This window comes from Trachypithecus francoisi, unplaced genomic scaffold, assembly GCF_009764315.1.
Source record: "Trachypithecus francoisi isolate TF-2019V2 unplaced genomic scaffold, Tfra_2.0 Lachesis_group17, whole genome shotgun sequence".
NCBI classification, from domain to species: Eukaryota; Metazoa; Chordata; class Mammalia; order Primates; family Cercopithecidae; genus Trachypithecus; species Trachypithecus francoisi.
The window spans coordinates 14193272-14217318 of NW_022681462.1; the positions used below are offsets into that span (position 1 = coordinate 14193272).

Below are 24047 nucleotides of genomic sequence, written 5' to 3' on the forward strand. Positions count from 1 at the left end.
ATGAGTTCTCCATTAGTTATAGTAAGAGCTGATTGTTTAAAAAAAAAAAAAAGAAAAACACCTGGCATCTCCCTCCCTTTTATCTTGCTTCCCACCATGTGATCTCTACAAAGCAGCTCCCCTCTGCTTTCCACTATGAGTGGAAGATTCTGGAGGTGCACACCAGAAGCAGATGCTGACTGACACCAGGCTTCTTTCTTGTACAGCTTGCAGAACTGTGCACCAAATAAACCTCTTTTTTTATAAACCGCCCAGCCTCAGGGATTCCTTTATGGCAACACAACCGGACAAAAACAATATTCTAGGTATGACTTTTCTGTTATAAAGTAAATTTGTAGGATCTTGCAAATGATCTAGATTTTGATTATTACCTTTAGAAATGTGAAATAGTACATGAAAGTGACTAGCACAGAATTTGGCACACAAACCCTGTGCAGTAAGGGTTTAGTGAATAAGCCAGTGTTCTTGGAACATTTTCTGTACATATGGAGTGGCATTCCTAATTTGTTAACTGTTTACACAGCTCATTTCCCTTCAAGCAAACTTGCTTTTGTTGAAAAAAAATTCTTTCAGATTGCAATAATCATACCCTTGTGAAGCATACAGGGCAGGTACTGTTAGCTTGCTTTGGGTGTTTGGCAGTGTCTCCAGAAATAGCACAAATATGCTACCAAGAACTGGGTTATCCTGTTACTAATGGGAACAGTGTGTCTATGACTGTGTGATGAATTTGGCTTTTCTTCTAACTGGAAACTAAGTTGTGAACAAACTTGGCAAGGTACAGATCATGGTAGATAGTTTTAAAAAGATCTTTTTAAAATTCTCATTCCACTTTCTGCAGAAAAACTACATTGACATCCTAGAGGGCTGAATGTCGTTGAGAGCATGTTCTTCAGTAGATTGCCAATTACTTTCTTTCACTTATTCCCCAGAGGATGTTAGCTATTTGGCCAATTCTTTTCCACCAGTGAGAGGAGAACATGAGTGGCCTGGCCTCCTCTGGACCTTTTGCCAGGAGCTTTATGCAGTTTGCCCCACCTCACCTGTGGAGTTTTCCCTCCTGTCTGTTTAGTTGCAGTAGAGGTCTTAGAACACTGAATTTTATTCATGTTTTGGGAAAGAGAGAAACAGGGTGATTAGGATTGAGAGCACAAAGATTGCACTAGTGACTGACTAAAGTGATTCAGTCAGAGTAACATTGAGGCTGTATCCAGCAATATGTGATGCTCCCTGATTGTCTCTGAATACTAGCCATCTTTGCTTGAGTAAATGTCTTTGTGCATTCTCCTGGGGGAGCTAAGTAGGGAAAGTGGAAGGCAGGCCTAAAACTTGTCTCTGTGACTAGGTGTGTCCTCTGTGACTTCAGCTGTTGCTAAGCAATTTTCTAACACATAGCCCCTTGGGTTGTTGAACTGAACAAAGCTCTGTGGGACTGCTTGGTTAGGTGCCTGGTAGAGAGTGTGGACAGTGTCACCAAGAAAGAGCACCTCTGCTGATATAGGGTGATTTGTGTGATGGAAAGCTGTGCTTACCACCAAATTTAACATGTAATAAGCTTTAGACAAAAAGTGTCCTGGCTTCCTGGAATTGAATGACTAGTGCCTTTGTGCACACCTCTGTGTCTGTTGAGGGGTGGTGGTGGGTAGGGGCTGGGTATGTCAGGGAACATCAGTGAAAGACCTCCCCTGGAGGCTTCCAACAGTAACATTATCTTGACCACTTTAAATATTTCTCCTGTCTTCATACCCTGTTACTTCTTTCCTTTCCACAGTTATTCTGAGAGTCCTCTGTGGTTAACATTCCTCAGCAGGACCTACATTTAATTAGCTGCTTTTAAGGGTTGGATATAGCAAGACAAGAAGGTATTATTGAAAGCACCACATAAAGAACCATGGTTCCTTGACATTTTGAGAGGTGGGGTGACTTTCTGCCCCCTTAACTTAGCATGCAAGGTTATAAATACAACACATCACAGAGAAATCTGGCACTTACTTGAATGGTAAATAAGTCTTTATATGGTGAGTTGCCAGGACCTGTTCCCAAAAGTCTTTATTAACTTGGTTTTTGAATTCTGAATGTTGTCCGTGGATCAGCTCGTTTTATTTTATACCAAATATTTGAACAGTATTCAGAATCACATTTTAAATTCAAACTCAGTTTCTTAAGATGCCAACCTTGGGGATATCTGAGTTAAAACTAGAAGTATATTTAGTATACCTTTTGGCTGAAGGCCAAATGTCCTAGTGTTAAAATCAATATGAGGCTGAGAATCTAGATCACCATCATAGAGTAAGTTTTTGGGATAACAAAGAAATTGCAGTTGTTACAGTTCTATTTAGAAATTTAGTAACCAAGCTTTAACATGTTGATGTTACAGTGCAAGAACAATAGTTCATCAGCATGGTTATCTGGTAGATTGTGTTTGCGGTCACCATAATGCACATCTGTAACAGTAAATGGACTTACTTTGATCAACGGAGGTTGTTGGAGGAGCAAGATATTTTCCAACTATTTTTGCTAGTAGTGAATGTGCTGATTATGATATAGATGCCATGATGTTAAGTTTTCCTTCCTCTCTAATAGTAACTGACTGAAGTGAAGCTCTGTCCTCTCAGTATCCTGAGCTTGTAAATTTCATTAATTTATGGCAATGATGCCATTTCCTTGAAGTTATCTCACAAACTGAAGTTTTGTGCATGTTGACAGATAATTTCTGAATACTTTCTCATTTATATTACCTTATTTTGTGTGCGTTTTCAAAAATATTTCAGCATGCACTTGTTCCTCCCCACAATCACTTGAGATCTTAGATTTTGGATCTAGAAATTTGGCGATGGAGTCATGGCTGTCTTGACAAGTGTGTCTCTGAATATCAGTTTTCATTGCATAAACATACATTTTTACATTTTCTCTAAAACAGAATGAGTGGAAGATCTTCACAGCGTATCTTGTAAGAAGTCTGCATGCTTAGGACACATAAGTTGGTTACTTCTTAGCAGGTTCTGGTAATTGAACTGTTGTTAGTAAGTCCTGCTGTGTTGGTTTTGTTACTTCCAAAGCATAATTTTGGGACTATTTTTTTTGTGCAGACAGCCTATATAAAATGTAATAACTGCCGATCCATCTTGTGTGAACATCTCATATAAGCAAATGTTCTCTGATAGCCTTTCTTTGAAGCAGAATGATGAGAGCTCATAGCCAGCAGGTGAAAAGTGTGGGTGAAACACTGAATGTTGGTGATTCTTAAATCATTCTCTCACCCTATTTGTCACTGATAATTGCATAACACTTTTATCTTTAATAGTTCTTCAATCAGATATGTTTTTAGCATTGTTGAATTGATCATCGTATTGTGCTTTCACACTTAAAACAGACTCTGATTATGTCTCCATGACTAAGTACAGGAAAGAAAAGCAGCACATTTAATTTCATTAACTAAAATTTATAATAAAACTTTCCAGTAACATGTTTCTATAAGGAGCTTTGTACCTAGGACTCAGAACTTGGGCAAATATTTGTTTTCTCCTACTTAAAAGGGTTGGCAGTCTATATAAATCATTTTTATGTGCTTTTAATATATTTGTATAGCCTCTCAGGCCCAAGCAGTCCTCCCACTCCAGCCTCCCGAGTACCTGGGACTATAGGCATGCACCACCATGCTCAGGTAATTAAAAATTGTTTTTTGTAGAGGCAAGGTCTCACCATAGTGCCCAAGCTGTTCTCAAACTCCTGGGCTTTAAGTGATCCTCCTGCCTCAGACTCCCAAAGTGCGGGGATTACAGATGTGAGTCCTTGCACCCAGCCAGAACTTTCTGTTATTATGGTGTGTGGATCAAAGCTGATTTAGCATGAATACATATGATTTTGGAGTTCTATTTTCTCCTGGTGAAATTTTAAGGCAGCAAGGTTGACATTTGGTTTTTAATTCATTTTCACTGGAGGTAAAAAAAAGTTCCTGTTAGTACTTTTTCTTGATGACTTATGTCCTAAATCAAATTAAATAGCTAAAAATTAAACATGGTTCCTAAAGCTCACTTTGTTTAATGCTATGAATGTTAGTATTCCAAATATTTCTGTAAAGATTCGAATTAAGATGTAATCTAGAGTTTTCTGCCTCATGTTATTATTTAAATTTGTATAAATATTTGTTCCCTCAAAAAGGGAAGAATCTTTTCCTAAAGATACCTATCTGATGTACTGAGTTTTATGTTTATTGTCATTCTGTTTTCCAACTTATTGAATTATTTGAAAACATTAATTGTTATATATAAAATTAATAGCTTTCAGAATTATTGTAGCATTTTTACTTTTATAATAAGCATTTATACTTTGATAAAATATTGATGTTACATGAAAATTTTCACTCCAAGTTACATCTAGATAATGTTTACCCCTATTTGAAATAGAATATTCAAATATCAACAACAAACCCAGTGATATGTATGCCTTGTTGAAATTCCTGATATTGTAATGACAAGATGGGTCTTACTTTATAGTATGATTCAATTTATTTTAAAGGTTGGAGACAAATAAAATGGCGTAAAATATTGTTACACACATAAGTGGTAAAACTATAGAATAGAAGTCCAGATGATGGTTACCATAGGGGTAGAAGAGGAATGTGATTAGGGACAGATGCATGGCAGTGTTCCTTTTTAAAAATGTTATTCTTTCAACTGTATATGTATATTTTATATCTTTTATAAACTTTTATGCATGTGATGTATCACAATTAAAAATTTTAGGTAAAATTGGAAGACAGGCCTTTCCTACCATGTGGAAAATAGCTTCTACGTACTCTTATTTTTTTTTTTAAGTGTAGTCAAAACATAAATAGGTAACACTATCTCTGAACTAACAATTTAACCTAAAATGAATACAAGAACTAGGAGTTTTTGGTGATTTTCAACTGATTTCCACATCCTTGTGAGACCTGTGTAAATATTAGGTTCTTGCTAGGAAGTGAAAAATAACTGATAAATGGAAATTCTTGGCTTTTACAAAATAATGGGAAAACATTTGGCCTGGTCCCATTTGCTGACTCTTCTAAACTATTAATCGACTACTTACAGCCATTGCATCATAGTGGTCTTTCCTTCCCCTCCCCTCCCTTCCTCTCCTGTCTCCTCTCCTCTCCTCTGACCAAGCATAAAGAGATTTTTGCTTCCATATGCTTAGATCACTAGAGTGTGAGCCTGTCAAGTTCTTTCCCAGTCACACCTACACGTTTCTCTCTCTCTCGCTCTCATACACGTTCCTACAGTAGCAGAACAAATAACAGCTAATGTCCACAAAGCACTTATGGGGTAGTTTTACTTTTTTCAGTCCATTATGTGTTAGCTGTCCTACACCATGATGTAAATGAAGAGTCAGTTTGAGGACCTATTCCATTAAAACAAAATAACAGCAAACATGTCACATAAATGGATAGAAAATACATTGTGATCTTTCTGAAAGGTTTCCTTCTTACTGTAAGATGTTTAGACTTGCTTGTGCCTCTGCTTTGAATAAAAGAATCTGGGCCTCCACTGTAAGTTGTCCCTGTTCCTTTCCTATAAGGGAGAAGTTATAGATTAAGGCCCTCTGCTCACAGAAACAGATGAGGATGCTAGGGAGGAGATTGAGTTGGGGTTTTCTTCAGCCCCATCTCTTGCTCTTTCCCTCCCTTCCAGGGCATTTCTTAGAACAGTGACAACACTTAATTTTCCAGTATTGGCTTTTATATGGTGACACCTGAAAGTTAAATTCTTGAGGAAGGAATTCTGTCCTTGTGCATACTTGACAAAAAGTCTATGCCACCTTCCTTTGAAAGGCAAACTTATGACTGAATAGAGGAGAATGGCAAGGAACAAGTGTGTTTTGGTATTTGCCTCCTATGGTAAAAGGAATAATGTGTAATTTTTTATCTGGTTCTCCAGAATTGAAGTAGAGCCATAATACACCAGAAATATTTAGACTTGATGAGTCTAAATAAATGACTTGATCATTTGCTATGTTGATGCAAATTGGGAATTCTGAGTATTTGAAGATACTCCAAGAGATCTGGATGTTCTTACCAGCCAGACAATATATGGGGCCTACAACTTTTTCCCCCTTCTTGTACTCCTTTGTAAAGTAAATGATCCACTGAACTACTGTGTGCAAGGGAAGTTGCCTGTTAAAGTACTTGATTTTGAGCCACAAGGGCCTATGACATTAAAGAAAAGTTGATTAAAATTTTCCACAGAGAAACCAAAACTCTTTATGGAAGCATGGAAATAATCCTGGGATTGATATGTTTTAATGTCCCTTAAAGCTGTTTGAATTACTCCTACAATGTTATTTTTCTTTCAGATTCAACCCTATGAAAAGATAAAGGCCAGGGGCTTGCCTGATAATATATCTTCTGTGTTGAACAAACTAGTGGTGGTGAAACTCAATGGTGGTTTGGGAACCAGCATGGGCTGCAAAGGCCCTAAAAGTCTGATTGGTGTGAGGAATGAGAATACTTTTCTGGATCTGACTGTTCAGCAAATTGAAGTGAGTAACATTTAGCATTTCTCATGAGATACTGAACTAGTTTTTAGTTTTTAAGTTATCATAAATGTTATATTATAAAATGTAGCAGATGTGAATTTGAGCTAACCAAAGAGCTTGCTATCTTTAGTCTCTATTGGTGGAAAAAAGGTTTAGTGTTCTTAAGGGCAAATCCTTAAGGTTATGTAAAGGCTTTTGATCTTAAATAGCACCTGTGGTTGTTGAAATCTCTGGGTCTGTTGAGATTCTCTTTTGATATCCCACCCTTCTACCCACTTTCTTTCTGGGGGCAGCCTTCATCAAGGCTGGGATGATCTTGCTTTATTAACCCTTTTGGGAGGATGGAGAAGATGTTATGTATTTGGCTGCAGGCCCTGCATGCTAAGAACTGTACTTGGCTTCTCTCTTACGACAAAGTCATTAATCGTATACCATAAGCTCTTCTGGGGCAGTGGCCTTATTTTTTCCATCTCCTTATCCTATTGCCTAGTATGGTGCTGGCAACTATAATCCTAACGGCTAGTTGTAGCAGTGGCTAACATGTATTCAGCACTTATTGTCCACCAAGTATTATTCTGAGCTCTTGATATGAATTTACTCATTTGTTCCTCTCAACAACTCTGTGAGGTAAGTACTGTGATCCCCATTTTACCAGTGAGGAAACCAAAGCACAAGGAGGTTGGTTACTTGTCCGAGGTTCCCAAGCTAGTTAGTAAGTGCAGAATTAAAATTTTAACATAGGGCAGTCTGGCTTCTAAGACCTTGTTTTCTTCACACTCTGTGTTGCCTCTTAGCTCTTCTGAGGTTGAAAAGATTTCAGTTGGGGTGTGATTCAAAATTTTTCATCATTAATTTTGAGAGTAGGGAGCCATGTCTTTGTCACATTTGTACTTTCATTCCTACAGAGATGTTAACATAGAGTAAATGCTTAATCAGCACTTGCCTACCCAGTAAGGCCACAGAGCACTGTAGCTGTACACAAGCTCCAGACTCAAACTGCCTGGGGTGGGGAGGTGGGGGTCCTGCCTCTGCCATTGCCAGACCCACCACCTATCTGGGCCTTAGTTTAGTCATCCATAAAATACAGACAGTAGTTTCTATCTCAGAGGGTAGTGATTTAATGAGCAAGTGCATGGTGAATTGCTTAGCAAAATGTCTGGCTCGTGCTGAGCAGTTTTATGTCAAATCTGTATATTTGGATACGTACAGATGATGTTTTGGACATTTTGTGATGTAACCCTTAAGAATTAATTTTGCATATTTGAGCAAAAGAAAAGTGAGTCTGGGTAATCTAATTGTCATTTTCCTCCCTAGCATTTGAATAAAACCTACAATACAGATGTTCCTCTTGTTTTAATGAACTCTTTTAACACGGATGAAGATACCAAAAAAATACTACAGAAGTACAATCATTGTCGTGTGAAAATCTACACTTTCAATCAAAGCAGGTACAATGAGTAAAAAATTAACTCTGGGTGTGTTACTCCTGGGAAAGGACTTCTTTATCTTGTTTATAACAGAGCAGTCTCAAGATGTAAAGGCACCAAATATTGATGTTCACAAGTGTTTGATGCCCATAAAAGCTAAGCATTTGTTGATACGTGATTGTTATAATCACTCTGGTTCTCTAACTTCCAGTTCTTAAAATTCAATCTGCTTGAGACTCTGTTCCATGTCCAGAATATTTGGGGATAGCTTAAGCATTTGCTTTCTGAGAGCATATTTGGTCTCCAGGTGGGTCTGTGAAAATCTTTTTATATTCCTACATTATTGATAACTTTTCCTATGGAAAGGAATTTCTTCAACATCTTTTATGGGCTTGGGGTAATTTAATAAATTCTGGAGAAAATTTTTGAGGAATAGTGAGTAAAAAGTAAATTCAGATGATGAGTTGTGACTGAAGGCCAGGAAACTGGAGAAATAAGACTTCCATTTAAGGGATGGACATCAGTCCACATGAACTTGTACAGAAGGGATATTTCGAGGCTGGGTGTGCTGGCTTATGCCTGTAATTCCAACACTTTGGAAAGCCAAAGCAGGAGGATTGCTTGAGCCTAGGAGTTTGAGACTAGCCTAGGCAACATAATGAGACCTCGTCTCTACAAAAAAAATTTAAAAATTAGCATTGATGGTGTGCCCTTGTAGCCCCAGCTACTTGGGAGGCTGAGGTGGGAGTATCACTTGAGCCCAAGGAGGTCGAGGCTGTAGTGAGACATGTTTATGCTACTGTACTCCAGCCCAGGCAACAGAGCAAGACCCTATCTCAAAAATAAAATAAAAATTAAAAAGGGACATTTCTACAGTTGTACCATTAGTTTGTTTGGTTGTTTTTAAGATCTATTTCCCATGGTTACTTTTTTTTTTTTTACTTCGCAGATGTTTTGCCTTTATTTTCTGGTCTTCAGTCTGTTGCAGTGCTAGCTCCTGTTTTCCTCTTGCCCCATCACCAGCTTTACCTTTCTCACTAGTGGTGGGAAGCAGACAGACATCTTGGAATGCTAACCTGGTGCTTATTTTCTGGGAAAGAAAGAGATCCACCCCTCAATATAGCCATTTGTAAGAATGGGCAGTTTTTCCCAGATAGATTTTCAGGGAAAAGAACAATCCTACAACTATATAGGTTTGAGAAAATTTATTTGATATATCCCTCCTCTTGGAGAGTCATAAAACATTAATATTTTTAAAATATAATGGGTCCTCCCATCTTTATAACCATAGAGACATGTTTTTGCAGCAGCTATCACCATCTAGAAAACAGATTTTGGACAACACAGATACTGAGAGATTTTCTTAAATGGATCCACCTATAATTATTGATAAGACTCTGAAAAGAAGTGAAATTTTATTTAACTTTCATGCATTATTTTATTTAAAGGTCTGAAATGCTCTACAGGGTCAATATTGAAAAATAACTTTTTTTTTTTTTAAGGTACCCGAGGATTAATAAAGAATCTTTACTTCCTGTAGCAAAGGACGTGTCTTACTCAGGGGAAAATACAGAAGCTTGGTACCCTCCAGGTCATGGTGATATTTACGCCAGTTTCTACAACTCTGGTTTGCTTGATACCTTTATAGGAGAAGGCAAAGAGTATATTTTTGTGTCTAACATAGATAATCTGGGTGCCACAGTGGATCTGTATATTCTTAATCATCTAATGAACCCACCCAATGGAAAACGCTGTGAATTTGTCATGGAAGTCACAAATAAAACACGTGCAGATGTAAAGGTAAATACTGAGAGGAAGCAGTTTAGGGCTTCATGTTTTCACATTTCATAAGTTATGAAGTTAAAGTCTTTTTTATTTGAAAGTTTCTATGTTAAACAACACATTTAACCACTTGGTATCATAAGAAAGGGTGAGATGATATGTGGAATACTTTCAGTTCTGTTTGACATAATAATATGTATCATAAATCCATAATAAATAGTATCAAAATCATCTCTTTTTTTTTGGATAAGCTACATCAGTAATTTTAACTAAAATAGTTTCTTATGTATTTATGGCAAAAATCTGAAACATGAAACTTTCAATAAAGTTGTCCAGACCTTTAATACTCTTGTTTGGCGTTTAAATGTTATTCCATTGTCCCTTTTATGAAAATGTACTGTTTCTACATAATGTATTTATATATTTTTTATATTATCACTATCTTTGTACTTACAAAAAAATGCACTTGGGACAGATGTGGAGGCACTCACTATTTTCTGCCTTTCTAGGGTGGGACACTCACTCAATATGAAGGCAAACTGAGACTGGTGGAAATTGCTCAAGTGCCAAAAGCACATGTTGATGAGTTCAAGTCTGTATCAAAGTTCAAAATATTTAACACAAACAACCTATGGATTTCTCTTGGAGCAGTTAAAAGACTGCAGGAGCAGAATGCCATTGACATGGAAATCATTGTGAATCCAAAGGTAAGCCAAGGTTGTGGCCCATTGAGCTTCCTGGTTCCTAAGGTCATAGGCTACACACAGACCCCACCGCCCACTCCCTCTGCCCCATCGATTCCATTGGTCACTCCCTTTTGCCTTTTCAGACTCTAGTTCCTAGCCCTGTCTTCCAGAATCTGCTGTCACCCCTCTAGTATGCCAAGTTATGGTGCCCTATACTTGACCCTGGATTGTGGTAGTGGCAAAAGCATCGGGCTTCAAAAGTAGAGAACCTACTTCAGTCTTAGTTGTTGCTGACACTCATAAGTCATTTGGCCATCGGTACTTTGCGTGAGTTTTCTGAGCCTGTGGTTGTTTATCATAAAATGGAAATGATATTACTGAACAGAAGAGTTTTAAGACTGAAAAAAGATTACATGTATAAGAGGTTGGCATATGATAGGTGCTTAATAAATGTCAGTTCTCAAAATTATTTTTCTGGCCAGGCTTAGTGGCTCATACCTGTAATCCCAACACTTTGGGAGGCTGAGGCCGGCAGATCACTTGAGGCCGGGACCAACCTGGCCAACATAGTGAAACCCCATCTCTACTAAATACAAAAAATTAGCTGGGCATGGTGGCACATGCCTGTAATCCCAGCTACTCGGGAAGCTGAGGCATAAGAATTGCTTGAACCCAGGAGGCGGAGGCTGCAGTGAGCCAAGATCGCGCCATTGCACTCCATCCAGCCTGGGTGACGGAGCAAGACTCCGTCTCAAAAAGAAAATTTTTTTTTTTTTCCATCAATGGATCTCTGAAGTCACTTCCCAAATATTAACTAACCTACATGGAACTAAGTTGTAGGTGCTTAAAACCTGTTCTCTATTCCCCACCCCTAATTTCTTACAGACTTTGGATGGAGGCCTGAATGTCATTCAGTTAGAAACTGCAGTAGGGGCTGCCATCAAAAGTTTTGAGAATTCTCTAGGTATTAATGTGCCAAGGAGCCGTTTTCTGCCTGTCAAAACCACATCAGATCTCTTGCTGGTGATGTCAAACCTCTATAGTCTTAATGCAGGATCTCTGACAATGAGTGAAAAGCGGGAATTTCCTACAGTGCCCTTGGTTAAATTAGGCAGTTCTTTTACAAAGGTATGTAACTATAAAGATATGTGAGTTCATATTTCTTAAATGTGTAATTATGAAAATATGATATACATGTGAATTGGAGACTAATTACAGTCTCTACCCCTGACCTGTTGTATTCCTCTGTCTTTGATATCTTTTAAAGGGAATTGTTCATAGAAGATAAAGATTTTACTTCACATTTGAAACATGATTGCCATATGGGGAGTAGAAAATAATCTTTAAATTTTGGGGCATTTTATCTTCTGTCTCTTCCAAGACAAGTACTGCTTTCATCAGTGGGAAAAGGTTAATTCTGGCTTAACAAATACTTATTGAGCCCCTATCATGTACTGGGCAGTGTTCTAGGTTCTAGGGATTTAGTAGTAAACAAAACAGACTAAATCTTTGTCTTCACAGAATTGACATTCTAGTGGGGAAAGGATGATAAGTAAATGTATGATATGCCAAGTGGTGGAAAATGCTATGGAGAAACAAAGCAAGGATAGAGAAAAGGGAATGCCTCGGGGGGCGGGGATTGAGGGGGGTGGTGATGGTGTAATTTTACCAACGTTGAGTAGCCACAGGCAGCCTCATTGAGAAGTTGATTGGGTCTGACAAATGGGTATCTAGTGCAGAAAGTGTTCTAGATAGGTGGAATAGCAAGTACAGTTAAGTCCTAAGTGTCATCAGTATGTTCTTGGAAACCGCCACAGTAAGCAAAACAATGTATAACACATTTTACCATAGGCTAATTTATATAAACAAGAGTTCATTTCCTATAGTTTATTTCTGGTCACAAAAATATCACCAAATTTTAAAACAAAAACAAAACACTTATAATATTAAACTCTGAAATAAATGTGAGCTGTACATACATTGACTAATAAAAACAAGATAATTCTTGACTCACTTATTCCAGTTCAGGTTCATGGGTGACCAGACGGCAGCTCAGGGCACAAGGCAGGAGTCAACCCTGGACAGGCCGCCCCCATCTCAGGGCACACTCACACCTACCCACAGTCATACTGGGACCATGTAGACACACTAGTTCACCTAACATGCACATCTTTGGGATGTGGGAAGAAACCAGAATAGTTGGAGAAAACCCACACAAATGTGGGGAGAATGTACAAACTCCACACAGGACAGTAGTCCTGGCTGGGAATCTTTTTTTTTTTTTTCCTCATCAATGTGATAACAAAATAACATTGAACAAAACAGCACTATCTGTGGACCTGCTGTAAAACTCCACCTTAGCCTGATGAGTGAAATCTAAAAAATGTAATCAATGAAATATGACACTGTGAGCCTTTGTGGTTGGCCTATGGGGTCCTGCTCTGCCATCCCAGTCTATTTTAGTCCTGGGTGTGGTTTGGTGCCACCTGCTGTGGATGTGTAGAATGCAGATGGGGAATTAGAAAACTATGAATGCATGTGTCCTCAGAGTCAAATGAAGAAAATATTTCAAGACAGTGGGAATGATCATCTGTCAAATGCTCCTGCTGACTCAAGAAAGATGGGAATTAGATGTATCAGTATGGAGGTTTGGGAGCCTCACAGGCGTGGATTTAAAAGAGAATGAAAAAGGAGGAATTGGAGATATGAATGTAGAAAACTCAAAAGAGTTTTGCCTTAAAGAGAAAAAGAAATGGGGGTATAGGTAGAAAGAAATATGGGATTTGAGTTTTTTTTTAATGGGAGGATGTTTATACATTAATGGAAATTCATGCAGTCAGGAGGGGAAAAAACATTGAAGAGGGAGAACTGCTGAAATAACACTCAATAGGCCATAAGAAGGGATCTGATGCACAAGTGGAGAGGTTGGCTTTAGGAATAGAAACAGTCCAATTCCAGTACTAGTAAGACAGAGTAATGGGCAATGCAGGCAAGGTGGTGGTGGTGGATGGAAACAAGTGGAAGTTTTCTGATTGCTCCCATTTTCCCAGAAAAATAGGAAACGGGTTCACGTAGGACAATCTCTAGTGCTTGTAAAATCTGAGAAAATAAAAAGACAAAGATGGTGATAACTTATAAATTTGTGCTGTTGCTCTTCTTAAAATGTGCTCTAATTGTTCAGAATCCTACCTATCCACTAAAGTCCAGCTCCAGTCTAGCCTGCTTCAAAGCATGATCTCTTTTTTTCCAGTTAAATTCAGATTATGTGAACTACTCATCTGGCTCTTGGCATGTTGATTATCTTAAAAAAAAAAAAAAAAGTTAGATCTGCTCAACTCTCTTGTAAATTGCTTGGTATAGAAACAGTGTTCGTAGTTCCTGGTCTTTTCTGCACGACATTTAGCATATCATGAGTGCTTAATAAATAGGTGCTTTCCCATTAGAGAGGACCTGAGCTTTGCCATAAAATATTTTTACAGTTCAGTTAAACTTTAATATTTTTCCTTTCTGTGAATCCATTTGAGACAAATTTTTATATGTCTACTTTTCTGTAAGGTTCAAGATTATCTAAGAAGATTTGAAAGTATACCAGATATGCTTGAATTGGATCACCTCACAGTTTCAGGAGATGTGACATTTGGAAAAATGTTTCATTAAAGGTATGTTGTTACAGTGAAAATCATTTCTTACAGCTTTACAATATAGGTCTTATTTTCTAGTCATAAATTTACATTTACTTTAAGGAATACTTGTTAGTCTTACACTAGTAATTAAGTTGGTACTATTTTACTGAAATGAGAATCTTTAAAATAGGATCACTATTAGCGTTAGCTTACGAAAGATGAATATTTGAATAAAAGTAGAAAAAGATGACAATTTGTACTGAATATATTAAAGGAATGTTATCTCTGTAAGAATATTCATTTACATTATTGTAATGTAACTCAGGTACTCTGAGTGTCATTCCAGCCTCACGTAAGAAATAGGAGGGAAATGGGGGTATAAAAGTATTAAAGCTCACCAAAGATACAATAGCTTTTTCCAAATCATGTAATTTTTAAAAAATCTCCTAACTAGATTTCATGTACTCCTCCCATTAAAGCTTACTTAAATGAAGATCTTGAAAAAACAAATACATATATTGAATTTTATTGCTGAGACTGCCTAAAGACTTAAGACATGAAAAATGTTATCAGTAAACCATTATAAAAACAACAACAAAAGCCCTATATGTAAATATAAACCAAGCACCTTTTAATTTCTCTATGAAGGTTGGATAATCCTGGTGGCCTTGCAAGTAGGCCTTCAAAAGGGGGCTGGCCATGCTGTGGTACCGGGTCCACCTCCCACTCTTAGTTCTACCTCTAACAAGGAGACAGAGAATCTAGAACTACTGCCAGGATTGTTACAGAAGGACACATTACAATTTTCCTTAACTGTTACTTGTTTTTCATGTTTAATATTGTTTATAAATACAGTTACTCCACTGTAAAAAAGTGTTGTACATAAACTTGATTACTGTAAGATAATCAAATTGCATTGCAGTTGCAAGTACACTCTTTTGTTTTCCCTGTCACGTAGGGAACGGTTATCATCATTGCAAATCATGGTGACAGAATTGACATCCCACCTGGAGCAGTATTAGAGAACAAGATTGTATCTGGAAACCTTCGCATCTTGGACCACTGAAATGAAAAATACTGTGGACGCTTTGATAATGGGCTAGTTTCTTACAATGAAATGTTCTCTAGGATTCTAAAATAGGCAGGTACTTTACTATGTTACTGTACCCTGCAGTGTTGATTTTTAGAGTTTTCTGCAGTACGCTTTTAGTCTAAGAAAAGCACAGATGGAGCAATACTTTCCTTCTTTGAAGAGGATCCCAAAAGTTAGTTCATCTTAAAGTGCAATATTGTTTAATCTTAAAACTGGGGCAACTCTGGAAGATCTTTTAACAGAAGCCTCAATGATGGTCACATTGAATTGCTTGTCATTTCAAAAATAAAGCAGTGAAGCAATACTTGTGTACACTTGTACTTTATAATGCTAACTATGAAATGGTAAAATAAAATGGTTTATTCTTGCTAGACAGTTACTATATTAGTTGGAAGATTTGCCCTTGGAATATTGAAGTACACACTGGTTAGTTACCTAACAAGTCCAGTTTTTGGCATTTCTAAGAATCTTAATCATACCATTATTTCCATAGGAATTAAACTGAAGGTATTTAGTACCTTTCATCTAGTTCTAAAACTGGGATGCCTGCCATGCTTTCCACAGACTCTCCATTTATTGAAACAAAGTGGCATTTATTTTCCCAGCTGACGGGGTGGGCAAAGGGAAGGCATTTCTTTCACATCCTTGTACTCTTCTATAGTGAAGTGTAGGGGGTAGAGCTTCATAAAAAGTTCCCTTTCCCTGAAGCTTCATTTCCTGAAGCTTGTTTATTATCACTGAAAAATGATCATTAATAATCTTTCCAATCAGGTCTGCTAGTAGTTCAGTTTATGCCTTTTTAAAAAATTCATCCATACTTGTTTTGAGTAGGCTGCTTGTTTAACTTAAAGTTCACTGTATACCATTTTTAAAAAAGTTGCCTTTTAAAGTCTGTTAATTTTTTACAGCTTTATTTTAGACAGATAGTTTAAGAACCAATGACATACCTCTGTAATGATAAAGGAAAGAAAACAAGCTTTCCTTTTAAGAAACCAAAGAGCACAAAATAAGACTGTTTCATTGTACATAATCACCACAGGATATTAGGCACTCTGACAGGGTTAGGCAAGATTCTTGGTGTGAGGTGAGGCACAGGCACTTTCATCTGTAGAGTGCTGCTGATTCTCATTTTGAAGGTAGGTATTATAAAAGTCTTTACTTGTCACCTTATTTCTGGCCCCAACACAGCAGCCGATATTTTTAAAAGTTCTGTTTCTCCCTGGTCTTTGTTCATATACACATCGAAAGTAACTTAAAAACAAGGATCCAAGGGGGCCATACTTCATTATGTTATCTAAATGTTAAAATGAGAACTCAAAAGTAGGCAGATTATATGAATACGTATTCTTACCTCTGCTACAAATAAAAACACCCCAAACCCTTCATACTTTTATAAAAATACAGATATTAAACTGTAGCCTTTTATATACCATTTCTGAAAAGTAGTTGCATAAATATGTATCTTTTTTTTTAAGTATTACTTAAAAAAAGACTTAAGTCTTTTCTTTCAGATATTTAGCTCTGGAAGGCTTTACCCAGTTGACATACGGTGGTAGTAGAAATATTAAATATGCAACACACAAAGCCTGCAACTTGACATTGGTCACTGAAACAAAAATTGAATTCCTAAATCCAAGCAATCAAAAGATGTTTATTTTTTATAGAAAGATCTGTAAAAAAATAATTTTTCAAACAGCTTTACTTTCATAGAGAAAACTTTCTACAGAGGTTGACTAAGATTTTAAGATTTTAAATTGTACCATCATTAAATAAGGTGGGACACCATATGAATTTCATTGCACTGGAAGAAATGCAAAGCATTTTTTAATATAAAGTATACAGAGCATTCTAGTCAACTACAGCTGTGTTACAGCTATGTGTTCTTTTGGATTTGGTCCAAAGAACCTGAGTCTGTTTCCAGAGAGAATGAAAAATGTTATAGACACCTGATCAGTTACTCCTCACTGTAGGATGCACAAAAATGACATTCCTTGTAGATCCCACTGAATCCAGTTTCCCAACACTGATACTTTCCTTTTTCCCTTACCCGACCCCAGTTCACTTTGGGTTTCAGGTTCAATTCTCGAATCACAGGCATCCAGATTTTCTTCATAACAAACAATCCCATGGTCAGATGAACTACCCAGTTTTCCAGTATGACATCACCTCTTCTCCCAAATTTCGGCCATATTTAGGTCCAAATCTTTAAGGCCTTTTAAGGCTTGAAGATTTCCAGTGTAAAAAGCTACATCCGCTGTGACCAACCTAAATAATGGAGAGAAAATTATTTTTAAATCTCAAGCTTTCTATTCAGATAATTAAAGTAACAGTGCTCACCAAGTCAGAGTCCTATCCTGGCTGCTACAGTATTATCTAAAATTCAGATTTCTTAGCACCCAAGTGTCAACATATTATCTTAGCAGGATTCCTGTTATCAACAAGTAGGCCATTTAATGCTGTATTTCAATAATAAATATTTGGAAAATGAATACACCAATGCATGTTGGAGTCAGTTTCATGATAAATTCAGCCCAAGAAAATCATCTGTCTTAAAACAGCATGAATTAATATACAGAGAAAATAACAGGTTAAAATAAAATGTTTTTGATTGGTTAGCACTAGAGTATAGGTGTGTTGACTAAAATAGTAAACTCAAGGGAAAAGCAGGCCAGGTTTTCTAAGTGTCATCTAAGCGATTAAATACAGACTAGTATTCATGTATATAAGCCCTACTAGATATTTCTTTAAAAACCCGAGAAAAATAGGAAAGAACATGAACAAGAAGTCACAGATGAAAACACCTGAACAACCAATAAACTGAAAAAATGGTAAATGTCAGGAAAATGCCAATCAAAACAAGGTACTATTATCCCCCATCAGACTGGCAACAATTAAGAAATCTAATAGCAAATGTTGGCAAGATGTGGGAAACAAATTCTCACAAACTACTCCACTAATGGAGTATTAACAGCCACTGTCAATACCTAACAATGTGAAAATGTGTATTAGCTCCAATTCACTTATATTCAGGTATATGCCCTGAAGAAATGGTATAAGGATCTTCAGTATGGCATGGTTATAATGGAAAAAAGTAATGACTTAGCAATTTATCACTAGGGGAAATGTCTAATTTACCTATGGTTGATTCATGGAGTGGTGGCTCACGCCTGTAATCCCAACACTTGGGGAGGCTGAGGGAGGAGGATCACCTGAGCTCAGGAGTTCCAAGACCAGCCTGGGCAACATAGCGAGACCTCATCTCTAAAAAAAACTAAAAAAATTAGCTGGGTGTGGTACCACACACCTGTAGTTGCAGCTACTGGGGAGTCTGTGGTGGGAGGATTGCTTGAGCCAACGGAGGTTGAGGCTGCAGTGAGCCATGATCACACCACTGCCCTCCAGCCTGTGTGACCATGAGACCCTGTCTCCAAAAAAAAAAAAAAAAAAAAGTTGTTTGATGTGATGGAACACTATACAGCAGTCAAAAACAGACTACTTCCACAGATCAACAGAGATAAATCAATAAAAATGCCAAGTAGAAAGCAAGCTGCATATATGCAATATACCATATAAGTAAATTTATAAAACATCACTACCTATTTTTCATAAATCTAGGTATAATAAATGAGAAAGACTAAAAGAATGTAGACTAAACTCACTGGAAATGTTACCTAAAGGCTAGGAGAAAAAGGGAAAGGAACTGTAGATGAGGTGTAAAGGTGTACTTCAGCTTCATCTGGAATGCAATTTTTTGAATACCATTTAAAAAATACAATAAATATTTTTTTCAAGTGAAAATGACAAATGTTAATGATCAATTCTGGGTAGTAGAAATATAAATATTTTATTATTCTCTGTATGTCTCTATTTTTAAAATATTTTAAAATAGAGGGAAAAAATTACATTAAAAAGTACAAAGCTGGGCTGGGCATCGTGGCTCATGCCTGTAATCCCAGCACTTTGGGAGGCCGAGGCAGGCAGATCACCTGAGGTCAGGAGTTTGAGACCAGCCTGGCCAACATGATAAAACCCTGTCTCTACTAAAAATACAAAAATTAGCCAGGTGTGGTAGCACGTGCCTGTAATCCCAGCTACTCAGGAGGCGGAGGCAGGAGAATCGCTTGAACCTGGGAGGTGGAGGTTGCAGTGAGCTGAGATCACACCACTGCACTCCAGCCTGTGTGACAGAGCGATACTCCATCTCAAAAAATAAAAATAAAAGTACAAGGCTGGGGAGAGGGAGAAATAGGAAGTAACTGCCTAATGGGTACAGGATTTTCTTTTGGAGTAGTGAAAATGTTTGGAACTAGATAGAAGTGGTGGTTACGCACCATTGTGAAGACACTAAATGCCACTGAATTGTTCACTTTAAAATGGTTAATTTTTACTACAAAGATACATGCACACGTATGTTTATTGCGGCACTATTCACAATAGCAAAGACTTGGAATCAACCCAAATGTCCATCTGTGACAGGCTGGATTAAGAAAATGTGGCACATATACACCATGGAATACTATGCAGCCATCAAAAAGGATGAGTTTGCGTCCTTTGTAGGGACATGGATGCAGCTGGAAACCATCATTCTTAGCAAACTATCACAAGAAGAGAAAACCAAACACCGCATGTTCTCACTCATAGGTGGGAACTGAACAATGAGATCCCTTGGACTCGGGAAGGGGAACATCACACACTGGGGCCTATCATGGGGAGGGGGAGGAGGGAGGGATTGCATTGGGGAGTTATACATGATATAAACGTCATGCACATGTACCCTAGAACTTAAAGTATAATAAAAAAAAAATAAATAAAAAAATAAAAAAAACAAACAAAAAAAAAAAAGGTTAATTTTATGTTTACATCAAAAAAGTCAAAAGCTACATTTTTAGTGCAATTTCAGAAACAAAAATTCCTTTTACGCAGATAGTTTATGTCCTTGGCTAGAGGATAGAGGTTAATCTTCAGGCATCTTTCAAAGACATGAATTGACTTACAAAGAATGAGTTTCTGTTAGTATGTGACAGTGAGGATCTTTAAGGTCAGACTGACTTCCAAATAGCTATATTAAAAAAGAAAAATAATAGCTAACGAGTTAGCTTGGATGCTTCAGATCAGAACTACTCGTCTGCAAAAACCCAACTAACCAACCCAGATTTAGTTATGGGAATAAAAGTAAAAGGGTATGAGCGGGGTAGGCCTTAAAAATATTATTAGCTTTTTTTGAACAGCCTCTTTAGGGTACACAGTATACATCTCTACCAAGAGTCTCTAAGTTTCTCATATGCTATTATTTTTCAGGAGCAGGTCTCTTATGTATGTATGATTTGTATCATTTGACATCAAGAGAGAGATATACACAGTGTCACCCATGTGACGTTCTTGCTGAAAATACCTGACTCTATGTTGGTTTAACATTATTAATGTTGATTTTCTTAGGTGGGATTCAGGTATTATGATTGTATAAAAATGTCCTTGTTTTTAGAGACACATGCCAAAGTATTTAAGGATTAAATTTTATGACTGCAGCCTACTTTTTTGGATGTTTGGCAAAAGGGAGGTATGGGGGTGGGAGGGAGAAGGAGCAAAAGTGGCAGGGAGAATGTGGCAAAATTTTAACAGTTGATAAATCTAGGTAAAAGGTATTCAGTGTTCATCATCATCCTTTAAATGTTCAATGGCTTTGAAATTTTTGAAAACAAATGATTCTTTAAAAAGAAGAATCAGGTAATAAGAGAGAGTATCATTCTTGCATAAAACTCTTAAATTCGCCGGGCGCGGTGGCTCAAGCCTGTAATCCCAGCACTTTGGGAGGCCGAGACGGGCGGATCACGAGGTCAGGAGATCAAGATCATCCTGGCTAGGCCGGGCGCGGTGGCTCAAGCCTGTAATCCCAGCACTTTGGGAGGCCGAGACGGGCGGATCACGAGGTCAGGAGATCGAGACCATCCTGGCTAACACGGTGAAACCCCGTCTCTACTAAAGATACAAAAACTAGCCGGGCGAGGTGGCAGGCGCCTGTAGTCCCAGCTACTCGGGAGGCTGAGGCAGGAGAATGGCGTAAACCCGGGAGGCGGAGCTTGCAGTGAGCTGAGATCCGGCCACTGCACTCCAGTCTGGGCGACAGAGCGAGACTCCGCCTCAAAAAAAAAAAAAAAAAAAGATCATCCTGGCTAATACGGTGAAACCCCGTCTCTACTAAAAAATACAAAAACTAGCCGGGCGAGGTGGCGGGCGCCTGTAGTCCCAGCTATTCCGGAGGCTGAGGCAGGAGAATGGCATAAACCCGGGAGGCGGAGCTTGCAGTGAGCTGAGATCCGGCCACTGCACTCCAGCCTGGGCGACAGAGCGAGACTCCATCTCAAAAAAAAAAAAAAAGACTCTTAAATTCAGCCTAACAGATTCAACAGAACAAAGCTTTCACATAGCTTTTTGCAAAATTCTTTTTAAATGGCAAGGCCAACTTCTAACCCCAACATAGGTTTTTTCATTTTCCATTTGTTCTTTATGAGTTTGAAATTTGAACCTGAAATTCCTTTAACAGGGAATAAAATTTTATTCCTAAAAACCCTAGCACACTAAAGAATTGATACTAAGATATAACTAAATGATCACTGCTTTAAATTTTATAAAATCTCTTCCCCATATCTTTATCTACATAACTCTTCACAAAAATCCTGTTAAGGAAACTTTTATCATCATCCCTATTTTCAAATCTAAAAAACCTAAACTGAGGGGGAGTAAGTGATTTGCCCAAAGTTACAACAGCTAGTGACAGAACTATAGAACTTAACCCAAATTTTCAGATTCTAAATCCTATCCTATGCTTTCTATGTACTATGCTATTTTAACAGCAATATATACAATTTTTTCAATAGCTTACAATAAAATATACACATATACACACATATATTATTTTTCATAACCCTGTGAAGGAATTAAGACATATTTCATCCTTGTTATTTTATAAATGTGGCACAGAGGTTAAGTGACATTCACATGGTCATACAGTAGGACTTCTGAATCCTGTTTGAATTGGGGAAAGCTATTGGGTATCTAAGGAAGCACTACTAACTCACGCTGCCTCAAAACAGATACACAAGGTCAGGTAAGTGATTGTCCATGTATAAACCACTTTTAGATAGTTAGATAGAAACAGGTATTTCCACGGGGGAAAAAAAAGCACAAAAGCTTGCTGATTTTACAACGTTGGTCTTCGGTGTGTTTATAGCAGAAAGGGATGGCATAAATAATCAAAACTGATCATTAAAACAATTCAATATGGGAGTATATGGTGAAAATGTTAAAAAAAAAAAAAAACATACCCATTTTGAGGTCCTCCATCATTTATCACATTTAAGTGAGATAACTGCTTTTTCAAGTGGAGTTTATAACTTGCATTAATTCTTAAAAATAACATCTGAAAAAGAAAATAAAACTAAGTTTCTTAAAGTTCTACTGAAATAGAATATGTAAATATCTGAGTTATCAATATTAAAGAAAGTATTTTTAAAAACCAAAACCTTTGCTTTGGCATATACTTTTAAAATCCTCCCCTGAAAGTATTCTATTGCTATTTCACTACATTTTTTCTCCTTAGTTGGATAAAAGCTTTCTAATCTCCTTAGTACTCCTTTTTGGAAAGAAAGCCCGTAAGTGGGATCAACTGTGACAGGTAAAAATAATAAAAAGTAGTGGGGAATTCTGTAATATATTAAGTAGGAAGTTGATAGGGGAAAGAATGTCATAATGATAGAGGCAAAGGTACCTTCGTGCTTCTATTCTAGTGAAATCACTTCAAAGTATTTTATTGTTCTCGCAAGCAATGACCCAATATTTCTTTGGGAAATACCTAACCTAAAATTATATACAATGAATTTATAAAATGATTTTGTGAAATAACATTGTGGGGAAAATATATACAATAATCTATGGAAGTTTTGTGGAATTACTAGTATTCAAGTGGCAATAGTGACATAAAATAACATTTGCCCAGCTTTGACAAGAGTACCCTTTATGCCACAGATAAAAACACATGAAGTACCTGTATGCCCAGCTCTCTGATCTGGCTAAGTCCTGCTCTAGAATTAGAACTCAGATGGCAAATCCAGAAGGTCAGAATGTCAGAGGTGGAGGATCTTACATGTGGAATGGAAAGGATGGCTTGGCTAAGAAGAAATTAGAAGGAAAAAGGAGACAACCCTAGTGGGTCTGCCATATTTTATGGCTCCCCTTCAGTCCTCAGTGAGTCCCAAAGGAGTTCCATGATATTTATTCATGAGTTTGGTATGATTTATGAAAACCTAGGGAAATATGAAGAAAATGTTACTAGCTAGTATAGGATGAAGTTTGAGGTGGCACAGGAAAGGAGACCAGCAGGAGCAACAGCAGGCAAGAGATACTAAGAAAGCCACCCTCTGCTCCCAAATGCCATTTCCATGCACTCAACCAAGTAAGAGAGACAAACTGAAATAAACAAACTTGTCTGAATAGCAAAAATCCGAGTGAAAGTTAAATTCCTTAGTCATACAGCAACTAGACTTTAATATGACAGCATTTATTCTACAAACTAGGCACACTTAGTATGGAGGAAATAAGCTAACATTAATTAAAAAAAAAAAAAAAAACTGGTAAAAAAGAGAATACTGGAAACTTCAAAGTTCCAGGAGAGGGGAGCAGGGGTGTAGGGGGTAGAGTTGTTACTGAAGAGTGAAGCGAACTCTGTGATAATACTTTTGTAGGGGAACACAGTAGAGATAGAAGGGTGGATACTTCATAGCTGAGAGGTGCCAAAGGCTCCCCGACCCTGCATTTTGCTCTTTTTCCTAGTTTGTCTTTACTACAGATCACTTATGCTGATCTAACAATAAAGCAGATTGAGTTAATTACATGTGTTAATCTTATTAACTTTATCACTAATTCT

At 37.4% G+C, this 24047-nt stretch overlaps 2 protein-coding genes and 1 long non-coding RNA gene across 8 annotated transcripts in view; 2 read left to right on the plus strand and 1 right to left on the minus strand.

The window, feature by feature from the left end:
• Window positions 1-15431, plus strand: part of UGP2 (UDP-glucose pyrophosphorylase 2) — a 54245-nt gene extending 38814 nt beyond the window's left edge. The window contains exons 4-10 of the mRNA XM_033176837.1: window positions 6334-6519; window positions 7831-7964; window positions 9446-9743; window positions 10235-10432; window positions 11297-11539; window positions 13967-14065; window positions 14993-15431. Coding sequence (XP_033032728.1) covers window positions 6334-6519; window positions 7831-7964; window positions 9446-9743; window positions 10235-10432; window positions 11297-11539; window positions 13967-14065; window positions 14993-15100 — 1266 coding nt within the window. The 3' untranslated portion in view covers window positions 15101-15431. The remainder of the gene's footprint in view (window positions 1-6333; window positions 6520-7830; window positions 7965-9445; window positions 9744-10234; window positions 10433-11296; window positions 11540-13966; window positions 14066-14992) is intronic.
• Window positions 15432-16020: 589 nt separating this feature from the next.
• The window catches only part of VPS54 (VPS54 subunit of GARP complex), a 128657-nt gene continuing 120630 nt past the window's right edge, over window positions 16021-24047 (minus strand). For 5 of the 6 annotated variants that reach the window (XM_033239219.1, XM_033239217.1, XM_033239218.1 and 2 more), the window contains 2 exons: window positions 22450-22544; window positions 16034-17392 (listed from right to left, as the gene is read on the minus strand). In XM_033239219.1, the coding sequence (XP_033095110.1) occupies window positions 17290-17392; window positions 22450-22544 (198 nt within the window). In that variant the 3' untranslated portion in view covers window positions 16034-17289. Of the gene's footprint in view, window positions 17393-22449; window positions 22545-24047 lie in introns of all 6 variants that reach the window. The other variant, XM_033239216.1, reaches the window with a different exon arrangement.
• On the plus strand, window positions 19268-20349 carry LOC117099726. The gene is made up of 2 exons (XR_004443974.1): window positions 19268-19503; window positions 19971-20349. It is a non-coding gene; the product is annotated as an uncharacterized LOC117099726 (long non-coding RNA).